Source organism: Megalobrama amblycephala, linkage group LG20 (genome assembly GCF_018812025.1).
Source record: "Megalobrama amblycephala isolate DHTTF-2021 linkage group LG20, ASM1881202v1, whole genome shotgun sequence".
Classification (NCBI taxonomy): domain Eukaryota; kingdom Metazoa; phylum Chordata; class Actinopteri; order Cypriniformes; family Xenocyprididae; genus Megalobrama; species Megalobrama amblycephala.
Genome location: NC_063063.1, coordinates 33,060,094 through 33,072,568, shown reverse-complemented (window position 1 = coordinate 33,072,568; position 12,475 = coordinate 33,060,094). Strand labels below are relative to the sequence as shown.

Here is a 12,475-nt window from a genome sequence, read left to right as displayed (position 1 = left end):
CTTAGCTATGCTCTTTCTTTGAAGCTTGCAAGGCAATAAAGCACTAAGCTTGGGGTTTTGTAGACTGAATGGAGCCGCAAATTACATATTCTCTGATTTTGGGCTCTGCATGTTGATTTGGGATCTGGAGTGTTGAGATGAGTTTTGTATGGAATTATGTTTGAACGAATCATCTGGAAGATTAATTTGTGTTTGTTCGTCCCAGTGTTGAGATGACTTTTGTATGGATTTATGTTTGGACGAATCATATGGAAGATTAATTTGTGTTTGTTCAACCTACAACTGGTTAATATTAATCAAATGATCTGTAAACTTCCTGCAGTTATATTTGAACATTCCACTGCCTATGTGCATGCTTGAGATTGCAGAGCTCACAAACACATGTACACAGGGCACCATATTAGAGACCAACCCCCACCCAATTTTCATACAGTATTCACATAGAGTTTGTGTGTCCGCATGTTTATTCATAAAAAACAAATTAAAATTCACATAACATTTTGTCTTCAGTAGTAAATCTTTTTTTTTTTTTTTTTTAATTCTTCAATTCACGTGAAATTTATCCCATGAATTGAACATCTGTTCCAATCAACAAGTAGTCCTATGGGGAAAAAAGAAAATTATTATTACTTTATTATACTTATTATTAATGTTATTTATTAGTATTATTATTACAACATATTAGATGGGCTGTATATATAATAGTGTAATAGCACACTAATCCAAACCTTCAAAACCTGGAGTTGACTGTTTACAAGCTGCATCTTTCCAATGGCAGGAAGTGGATAACCTTCCTGTAAACGAGCTGAGAGGGAAGTCCATGAGTAAACAACATCTCTATGGCTTTTCACACTGCACTTAACCCCAGGTTGTTGTCGTTCTAAACCCCGCTTTTAACTCTGGGTAAAGGAACAGCTCACAATTACAATCTAGAGGTGGGGTTAACCTGCTCCAGATTAGGGTGCTGTTTTAGAATGTTACGGATATTCTTAGCAATCAACAGCAAAATTATGAGCAATATGAAATGTGAAGCAAGGTAACTCAGAATTCTGTTCACCCAGGGTTTAGAATGACACAGGTTTAATTATTTTAAGTGTGAAAAGCCCTATTGTTAAAAAGTGAACTGTAAGAACTTAAAATTTCTCTAATACCAATAAGAAAAATAATAATTAGAAAAATAAGAAAAAAGCCTCTTACCATTAATCTTGGGAATCACAGCAACTTTCAAGACCATTGAGAAAATATTGTCAAGAGATGTCACCTGTTGATTCAAATTTTACAATGAGATTCTGAATAATTGCTTTCAGATCAGTCATAAAACACTTGTCATAGTTTGCAGTTCTTCTTACCTGGAATGGTCCCACATAGCTTTTTGCTAAGCTCATAAACATTCTGTTTTTTTTTTTTAAAAAAAAAAGTGCAGTTTGTATCAATCCTTTAAGAACTTAAGTACATAAACTCATATCCAGTTGTATATGGATAGATTGTGTGTATGGCTCCAAAACTCACTTGTTAAGGGTTACATTTCCTGCCAGTTTGAGCTCTGTCACATGTATGTTGGCACTGACACTGCCCTCCTGTTGGTTGAGGGAAAGATTAATTAAAAACATAATATATAGCTAATTTAACTCAGTTTGTGGTTATCCCTCCTCCTGGTGCATGCATCTTACCAGATTGAGGACAAAGAGTGAAGACAGTGTGCTGTTGGGCTGAATAGCGTAAGCTGTCACTGTACTGCTAGCCTGGATAGTCATGTTGTTTGGTTCAAATATAATGATCGGCTCCTTCACTGTCTCAACCAACAGCTTCATCATCAGACCAGGATACATTTTTGCAATCTAAAAAAAAAAAAAAAAAAAAAAAAAAAAAAATCACCTTAGTGTTTTTCATGTTTTGAATTTAATGACTGAATATGGCTATTTATTTTCATACTTGAGGAATGAATGCTCCAAATGTCCTTGTGTTAAGACGAATTGGAGAACCAGAGGGAATCTGCAAAAAACAAACATATGGCTAGTGCAAGAAGGCTGAAATTCAGAGCACAAGCCTCTGCTTCTGTGAGGCTTGAGATCTCAGATTGAAGATCTCATTCACTCAAACATTAAAGTGCCATGGACAGGGCAAGTTTTCTTTCTTTCTCTGATGATTTCTCATGCAAAGTACAGATATTGAGACAAGCCCTTATCCCCAAATAAAGCTCCAAAGCGGTATAAAAGATAGTTTTTGTTTATTGTGGATTAAGGGCACTGAGTTTTGACATTTTCCATACTGGGACAGTCTTGTGCAGTTTACTTCTTGTCACATGTATGCGCTATTAAGTGGCCAGGACCACAAGTGTGGATATTAGGACAGACCCTAAACCACACCTAGCACCATTTATACAGTGATGATATAATGGATTATTCAAATGATTAAAGGTGCCCTAGAATCAAAAATTGAATTTACCTTGGCATAGTTGAATAACAAGAATTCGGTACATGGAAAAGACATACATTGAGTTTCAAACTCCATTGCTTCCTCTTTCTTATATAAATCTCATTTGTTTAAAAGACCTCCAGAAAATAGGCGAATCTCAACATAACACCGACTGTTACATAACATCATTAATATGTATGACCCCAATATTTGCATATGCCAACCCATGTTCAAGGCATTACACAAGGGCAGCCAGTATTAACGTCTAGATCCGTTAGCAGAATCATCAGACTAGGTAAGCAAGCAAGAACAATAGCGAAAAATCACAGATGGAGCGATAATAACTGACATGGATCCATGATTACATGATATTTTTAGTGATATTTGTAAATTGTCTTTCTAAATACTGTTAAATGTGGTTAAAGTTACCATCGTTTATTACTGTATTCGCGGAGACAAGAGCCATTTTCATTTTTAAACACTTGCAGTCTGTATAATTCATAAACACAACTTCATTCTTTGTAAATCTCTCCAACAGTGTAGCATTAACCCGTTAGCCACAGAGCATATAGCCTCAAACTCATTCAGAATCAAATGTAAACATCCAAATAAATACTATACTCACAGGAATCGATGCATGCATGCAGAATGACGAACATCTTGTAAAGATCCATTTGAGGGTTATATTAGCTGTGTGAACTTTGTAAATGCACTGTATTACTGCACTTATAGTCGAGTGCTCAGGAGGGCAGGGAGCGAGAGATTTAAAGGGGCCGCGCAGCCTGAATCGGTGCATAGTTAATGATGCCCCAAAATAGGCAGTTAAAAAAATTAATTAAAAAAAAATCTATGGGGTATTTTGAGCTGAAACTTCACAGACACATTCAGGGGACACCTTAGACTTATATTACATCTTTTGAAAAGACGTTCTACGGCACCTTTAAGACAAATCCAAAGTTAGGTTAAGGTTTAGTAGGTTAAGCCATAAGTCATTAGTTCATATTCATTCAGTTTAGGTTCTGAGCAGCTCATTGTTTTTGTTTGTTTATCCCCAGTGTTTCCCTTGCTCAGTGCCTGGTGTTGTCCATTGTGGATGTATTGCGTGCATTGTCTTCAGTTCTGTTTTTGCCTGCCTTTCCCAATGCCAATCCCAATTAAAGTTTCCCTTTGCCTGGATTTACTTTTTTTTGTTTTTTATTTTGTTAAACTTTTAGCACTGCTCTGAGCCAAAACGTGTTACATCAGGGTGACATCAGGTGTTTTTTTTTCTTCCCCTTTTCTTAATTGTTTTCTTTAAAAAAAAAAAAAAAACATAATAATAATAAAAATATTTACATGTATTTTGTTTTTTTAATATACATGTTGGAACCAGTGTAAGGTCTGCACAGGATCAAAATTTAGCAGGCCCACCATAAACTGTTTAAGTCTTAACTCCTTGAACGTTTGTTTGTAAATCTCGCATTGGCTCCGGCCTGGCGGACACTAACAGCTCACCAGGAACATTTTATGGCTACATCGATAGATTCCTGAACCGCTGCCTTGTGACTTCAAATGATCATGGAACGAATTACTGCAAGCCATGTGGCCACATACCAGACAGCAGTAAAACTCCAATACACATACACGCACACACAAACACGCATGAGGATTGTATGTACAAAATATGACTATGCTAAAATGTACCTGCCGTATGTTGTATCCCTAGTGTATAGGCTTAGCTATGACTGTAGTTGTGTTAGTTTTCATTTTAAACGATAAAATTTGAGTATAAACTGTATCTTCCCTTATATGCTTTTGCCACCTGACAAGTTTGGTTTCTCTGTAAAGCTCTCTTTATGCCTTATTCAACAATGTATGTCACATTACAGTAAAATGCATTGTTCTATTTTTAATGGTACTTCGAAGGAAATACACTCCGATCTGATACTTCATAAATTATGCAAATCAAGCCGCAAGACAAGACAAAGAAAAGTTTGCCTGCCAAAATTGCACCCTTTCCATTGGCTGACGTTCCCAAGGAGGCGTTCTGGTTTGTTGTCCTTAAAACACAATGACACGTGTCTCTTCGTTGCACAAGTTTTGCTTTTGTCAAGCCTCCGTCATCCTCCATCACCTAGGAGACGGACTCTCTCTTCTTTATTTTCTGGTTATCTTACTTTCAAGTTAAACCTTGCTTTGGAAAACCCGCCGGAGAACGCCCTCCTGAAAAGGACCAATCGCTCCAAGCCAAGCCAATGAAACTCTACGGAAAGGCAGTAATTGCAGCACTCCGAACTTATGCAAGTAACAACCTTTTAAAATTTGTGTAAACTAAGTTTCCTTGCTGGCTCTCAAAGGTTAACTGTTTGTAATTTGCCACTCCTTTGATCACCTCTGTTTTTATTTATTTATTTATTTATTTATTTATTTATCCTTTATCCAGGAAAATCCCATTGAGATATCATAATCTCTTCTTCCAGGGAGACCTGGTCAAAAACGGCAGCACACATAGTTTCAGACAAATAATAAAAATACAAACAATCCAACAAATCAAATAGGCCAAAGTTCAGGAAAAGCACTTACAAGACTCTTTGAAAGCAGAATACAGAATACATTTAAGAGTGCTCAAAGATGGCAAAAACTCTAATTTCAGTACAGTTTGTAAGTCATTCCAAGCCCTGGGGGCAAAAAAAGAAAAAGCATGCTTTCCAAATTCAGAGAATACCTTTGGGACTTTTAAACAAAGATGCAGCTGCGATCTGGTACCATAACCATTAGTATAAAAAGTAAAACATTTTGTAATATAAGATGGTAATTTACCAAGAAGTGCCTTTGCAATAAATATATACATATGCAAATTTCTCCTATGATATAAAGAGGACCATGATAAAGATTCATACAGGATACAATGATGTGTACGAAATTCTGCACCACATACAAAACGTAACGCTGCAGATAGACAAAGTCCAATTTCCTTAATAAAGAGGAAGCTGCATGCATGTAAACAAGATCACCATAATCAATTATTGTTAAAAAAGTACTCTCAACCAGCTTCTTTTGGGCCTCATAGGGAAAACAATTTTTAAAACGATAGAAAAACCCCAATTTTGGGTTAAGCTTCTTCAGCAAATTATCAATGTGAACATTAAATGCTAATTTTTCATCTAGCCATATACCTAAATATTTATAAGAACAGACTCTTTCAAATTCTGTACCACATCAATTTGAAATTGTTACATCTGTATCCTTAAGGTAAGTATGGCTATTGTAAATTCTGCAGAGCTTGATTTATAGATGATGCTGCTGTATAAATAATTGTGTCATCAGCATGTAGATGTACATTAGCAGAGTCTACTCCTAAATCCAAATCAATAATACAAATAGAAAATAGAATAGGAGATAAAATAGATCCTTGCGGAACTCCTTTTTTAATTTGAAGAAAAGGAGAATTATAATTTTCTAAATTCACACATTGAGTACGTTCAGATAGATAATTATCAAACCATTTCATAGCAGCTTCACTAATACCTATAGATCTAAGTTTCTGTAACAATAAATTATGATCAACAGAGTCGAAAGCTTTTGAAAGGTCGACAAATAATGCGGCACAGGACTTTTTACAATCTAAAGAATTTATAAGGTCATTTGTAACTAACAAAGCTGCAGTTAGGGTACTATGACCTGCTCTAAAGCCTGACTGGTGATCGTTAAGAATATTATTATCCGTTAAAAATTGTTTTAATTGATCGTTTATCAATGATTCAAATACTTTAGCTAAAACTGGTAATCTAGAGATAGGACGATAGTTGTTAGGATCTGAAGGATCTCCACTTTTTAATAAGGGAATAACTGTTGCTGACTTCCACGCTCTCGGAATAATATTTGAAATCAGACTTAAATTAAAAATAGAAGCAATTGGCTCTGCTACAATACCAGCAGCTATTTTTTAAAAATAAGGCTCAATTTTATCAACCCCTGCAGATTTTTTGACATCTAGTTTCACTAAAGCATTATAAACCTGGGATGTTGTAATAGGAGAGAAATTAAACACCTGCCTGAGACAATGTTCATCAGGGACAACTAATTCTGTAGAGACAATAACTTGAGCCTGCAGTAAAAAAGTTATTAAAAGTTTCAGCAATATTCGCTCTACCCCTAACAATAGTTTGGTTAACAATTAAATGATCTGGAACTTTAATTGATAAACTCGTTCCTGAAGTAGATTTTACTAGCTTCCAGAATTTAATAGGATTATTTAAATTTTCATTTACCATAGAGAGATAATAATAACATTTTGCACATTTTATTGATTTAGTACAAGAATTTCGTAATGCTCTATAAGAACTCCAATCTAGTAAATCATTTGATTTCTTTGCCTTGGCCCAAGCAGCATTTCTCTGTCTGATAAGTGTAGAGAGAGTATCGTCGAACCAAGGATTTGCCACTTATCCTAAAACGTTTACGTGGAGCATGCTTATCACATATTGTTAGAAAAACCTTTTTAAAATAATCCCAAGCTAGGTTGATATCTGGCATATATGAAATAACACCTAAATCAGTATTATACCTGTTCATTAAAATGTTTATTGTATTCTTTTATAAATAAAACGTGGAGGCGTCTTAGAAGTCTTGCAGTTTCTCACACATACAACAGCACAGTGATCACTTATGTCATTACAAAAAACACCAACTGCAGTAAACTTATGAGAAGCATTTGTTAAAATTAAGTCCAATAAAGTTGATTTACCCAGGTCCTTTTGATTAACTCGAGTTACTGAAGTAATCAGTTGAACTAGGCAGAGAGAATCACAAATCTCTTTAAATGGGTCCGACAGTGAGAAGGAGGTCTCTGCGGAACAAAAAGGGGCGGTTCCCAACTTTGGGGTGTTGTCACATGGGAATAGGTGTTTTTCAACTTCTTAACCTGATTTGCTCAAATCAAGTGGGAGATTTCCGTAAAAACAATAAGAGATATGTATTGTATGAATGTAAGTGTATTGTTTAAGTTGTTTAACGGTTGTTTAACGGTTGTTTAACGTTTCTTTTGTGTGAATATGCTTGCTAGCTCATTGTAAAAAGCTCCAAGCAATCTTCCACTCACTTCTAGCAATAACTATTATTAGCTAACATTCGCTATTCTATTTGATGTATCTGTTAGTCACTTGATTTGTTTTAGTTTTGCCATTAGGTTGTGGCTACAGTGTCTGTGGTCAATAAAATGATTATAAAGTTTAAAGTCTTCAGAGTCATCATTTCAGGTTAACACATTTTTTTAAAGCACAATATACGCTGAGGTAGTCATGTGTTTCTGTGTGGTTGATAGCCTATAAAAAACAATTACACTTAAAATTAAAGTTAATTATATCACAAGCACTGTCTACGTATTCTCTCTGCTTGTCTGTTGATATAGTGCAGTGGTTATGTCATTTTAATATTTTTATATATATATATATATATATATATATATATATAAAATATATATAATACTATATGGCTTTTATGACGAAGGTTTACACTATGCACGTGAAATTTGGCATGCGAGAGATTAAATAAAATAGGCCGTTGATCGCGTGCCTGTGTTCTTCTGCGTTATTCATATTGAAGAGCATGAATTATTAAACAAGACTTGTAGCACAAGAAGGCGATCTAGCCTTAAGAAACTATTTTAGGTGAAAAAGGTGAAGAGGTGAAAAAATACCGTAGTAATTTAGAGTAAATACTATATAGTGTTTTTGAACCATACTTGAATTAATTTGTTGTGGTAATTCTATAGGCTATTGCTGTGGTAATATAACAACTATAGTCATATAAACAAATTACGTTACCCAATAATGTACTAAGTTTTCTTTAAACTATATTATACTACAATACACGCAGTTTACTGTAGTAAAAACTAAAGTACTACAGCCTATGCTGTAGCATTCATTAACAAAGTGTTGTAAATACTATAATATACAGTATACTACAATTTACTGGTTCAAAAACACTATTTACTATCAATTACTATTGTATTTTTTCACCCCATGTCCAACTAAATGACGCCGATTAGATAAGTTCAGACAAATGACTATTTGTCTATGTAAAATATATAGCCATATAGTGACAAAATTACATCCCGTGTAATTATAATTCGTAGGCTAGTTTATGCAAAATAATAATAATAAAATAAATAAATAACTAGCAATAAAAAAAACTGAGTAGGCTAATCAAACTTGCATAAATCATATATTTCGCCCTCTCGAGCTATAAGCTACAGGTCCTGTAAAATAGTTCATACTCTTCAAAATAAATGAATGTATTTTAGCAAAATATTTCCATCTAGGCAGGCACTCGAAAAAAAGCATATTTCCCGGTTACGGAAGTCAAGCATGCAGCAATATTTTATTTATTTTTTCATTATCTCAACATAATTGTTTCTCGGGATCTAAACATTAAAAAAGTAGTTGTGATCATAAGAAAACAAGAAAAAAATAATAATAATGAATGGCCTTTCAGGCTTCCGTACTTAAAAAAAAACGCCTATCCCGGCTTCCGTACTTTTTTGGTTGGATCGTTATAAACATAGGCCGTTTCTCAATATGCGTACTTGTCTGTACTTGTGCTCTCGTGGACTTGTGAAACGTCATCAGTCGCTGTCCAAGTACTGTTCCAATTCAAAGTTCACATCTAGCCAAGTTCAGTTCAAATTCCCGGATGTGCTCTTGATCCGCCCCTTTTATCGAGGATGCATCGAGAGGTGACTTGTGCAGACTTGAGACAGCCAGGTATCCCAGAATGCATCTCGCACTAACCAGCAAGCGTCAATAGTAAAGGAGAAACCCCGCATAATTTAAACATATTACTGTTTTTATGTCATGATATGTAGTTTTAAGAGTTTTTCAGGCGAGAATGTGTTGGTTTAAAGCTCAAATTTGTGTTTTATTGATACAGATTGCGCCTTTCTGACAATTTGATCTGACGTTGTCGGAGTTGTGAGATCCAGGCGATCACCGGACGCTCAGCGCTCATGTACACAGCCGAGAGCAGCCTTATCTCGGCTTGTCCTTCTGACGTTTGCCGCTGGCTCCGTTTTGGCTGAGGGCAACGTGACGTTTGTTCATAACTTTATATATGGCTATTTAACTTTTGTATCCTACTAAAGCGCTGATTTTGTACGCTTGACTGAATTGTTTGCTTTATTTCTTATTGTATATTCTTACCTTTTATAATGGCTATTATTGATCATTAAAACTGACATAAAACAAAGAGACATGGTTTTGTTTTATGTTATAGCCTATTTCATTTTATTACAGTGAAGTTAATCAGAGTAAGCACAAATAGTATTACATTTAATATTTTGAAATATATACGAAAAGAGGCAGGGTTGTTTAATATTTCGTTTTGTTATAAATATATGCACATTGCAGATAATCAATCACTCGTTGCCTGAGACTATTAATATGTTTTTGTTTGTTTTTTTAAATGAAAAGGAAAGGGGCAGAGTGGTGTTTTAGAACAAATTTCGTTTTATTGTTGGCTAAAATATACATAAAGAGATAACCGGAGAAGCCAGAGCGAGCTGAGTGACGTTATCAAGAACGCTGCTGTTCCATTTGCAGAATCACCGGACTTGTGTTCTCCCGTCCACGGGAGCTCGTTCTCCTGAGTCGAACTTGCCAAGTCATAACTACCAAGGATGCGAGTCAGAAGTTTGCAAACTTGGTTTTGAGAAACGGCCATAGACATCATATAGGTAGACGCCCTATTGGCCACTGGGCGCCGAGATTTGCGGCCGCCATCTTATGCTGCGTTCACACCGAACGCGTCTGGGGCGTCAAATTCGCGCCAGACGCGTCTAGTTGGACGCTTGAACATTTTGAAGTCAGACGCTTCGGACGCGCGTAAAATTCGCTCAATTCGCGCGTCTAAACAAAGTGTGTTCAGACGCGAATTCGCGTCATGGGAGGGGCTTTCATCTCTTTCTGCACAGATCCTCTGAATAAACACATAATCTCGTCAGATGGAAACCTGTAGCGGCAATTTAACTCGGTTATGCCGGCCGGATTTTGAAGGTGGGCTAGTATCAACGGCTAAAATCATGCAAAAAGTTTTACAACTAACCAGATTGTCCGATTTCTTCGCTTATTCTTTTCCAGGCAAGGTCCTTTTTATTCCTGTCTCGATAAAAATATAATGACACATCATAGAGCTCAGGGTGGCAGCGACATCTTTGTTCTGGTCTCCACCGCTGATCACATCATAAACACGTTACTACCAAAGCAGAGTCCCTGATTGGTTAACGCGCCGCGAATTTACGCCAAAGTTCAGATTTTTCAACTCGGGCGTTTGGGCGTCAGACGCTCAATTCGCGCGTCAGCCGCGTGAACGCTCAATTCGCGCCGCGCCATTCGCGCGTCAACGGCCGATTCGCGCCGCGCTAGACGCTTGATTCGCGCCGCAGGACACCTAGACGCGCGTTTACATTGACTTAACATGTAAATCAGACGCCTCAGACGCCCCAGACGCGTTCGGTGTGAACGCAGACCGGTCGTACTCCTAAGCTGCGTCCCAATTCGCCTACTTATACGACGTCCTAAAAGCATTTACTGTTTTTGTAAAGAAAAAGTACATACTTTTGAGTGTGTAGCAGAAGAGTAGACAAGCTTTGGGACATACTACCGTCATAACTGCGTCTTTAACGGACGTTATGTCGCTTATTTACGCAACCTGTAACTGTTTAAACTACGCTGTCAATCATCTTGTCACAGTTAAAATCCTCCACATTTAATTAAATTTATTTTCCTACCGTTTCGGAGAGATGTAGTCGCACGTTGATCTGCCAGTCATGGGTCTTTCATGCAATAACTCTCCTCATCTTTGCATAATGATGCATTTAAAAGTTAATGACCAAACGCATCGTTATAAATGTTCACAATGCTGTTGCAGATTAAATATAATGTGGATAACATTTAATAAATATATTTTCGTAAGGTTATATTGATTATTAATTATTCAAGCCCCTTTATCTTAACCGCTCTGCTTAACCGTCGGACCTCGCAAGTGTTTTCCACATAATTACTATTCAGATCAGAAGGAAGTTCGAAAGCACAAGAATGCGCTCAATGCACGAAACTTACTTTTAGCGTTAGGTAACGTTAAGTGCCTATTATCAACACAATCCAATCTGAATTTAATACATACATTGTTCGACCGGACAAAATAGTTATTTGTGTTTGTGCACGTGATATCAGGAAGCATACACACGACGGCAAAGCGCAAATCGAGTTACTTCTGCTAGTATTACTAAAATATCGTATTTTACTGCAACTATCTGTTTCTGCTTCTTTATTATATCTATAATGTGTGATTTATAAATTACCTTATATCCTACATCACATAGTTTGATTTTGGACGTCTGGTCACTTTATATCTTATTATATCAGAATATTATATAACTGTTAAGTCTACTATGAATATTAAAATACATTCAACAATGTGTCCTGTATCATAGCTACATGAATTACCTTTGCAGCAAAAAAACCCGAGTCAAAATCAGTTAGGTATTCTGTGAGATATGATTAATTAAATGCGCTGACAGCTCATTGCACCTGTCAAACAAGTTACACTGAGTGGAGCTGGCGACCGATCCAAGATGGCGGCTCCACGGCTCGTCCGTGCCAATAGGCAGTAGCATTCGATAGGGCGTCTAGCTATATATGATGTCTATGGTTATAAAAACCTCTCTCAGTTAGAAAACACCCTTTCCTGCGCACCCCCTTCTATGTCCCAACCGGGTTGGCGCCCCCCCCCCCCCCCCAAAAAAAAAAACCGCAACAAAGCTTTGTTTTATCGCCATATAAAGACTCATGTTTAATCATGCGCAAATAACCAGAACACGCATGACAATAACAACATCAACAAAGTTTCAATATAATGCAACAAAGCTACGCACAAGCTTCCAGTTTTAAGAGGACGAATGACAGACACGGGCTCAGTAAAAGCACGGTTATTTTCAGCCGCGTAAAAGAAACATTGCAGCAATAGGCTAGCCTGCAGTGCATAAAAGAAGAGCAGTGCGTAGAACAGTGGTTCTCAACCTTTT

The 12,475-nt window shown here is 36.5% G+C and overlaps 1 protein-coding gene across 1 annotated transcript in view; it reads right to left on the bottom strand.

Moving 5' to 3' along the window:
- Positions 1–443: 443 nt before the first annotated feature.
- The window catches only part of LOC125255523 (bactericidal permeability-increasing protein-like), a 47,763-nt gene continuing 35,731 nt past the window's right edge, over positions 444–12,475 (bottom strand). The window contains exons 10-16 of the mRNA XM_048170839.1: positions 1,933–1,992; positions 1,671–1,838; positions 1,510–1,577; positions 1,350–1,392; positions 1,198–1,261; positions 729–805; positions 444–601 (exon numbers count right to left, since the gene is read on the bottom strand). Of these exons, the coding sequence (XP_048026796.1) occupies positions 560–601; positions 729–805; positions 1,198–1,261; positions 1,350–1,392; positions 1,510–1,577; positions 1,671–1,838; positions 1,933–1,992 (522 nt within the window). The 3' untranslated portion in view covers positions 444–559. The remainder of the gene's footprint in view (positions 602–728; positions 806–1,197; positions 1,262–1,349; positions 1,393–1,509; positions 1,578–1,670; positions 1,839–1,932; positions 1,993–12,475) is intronic.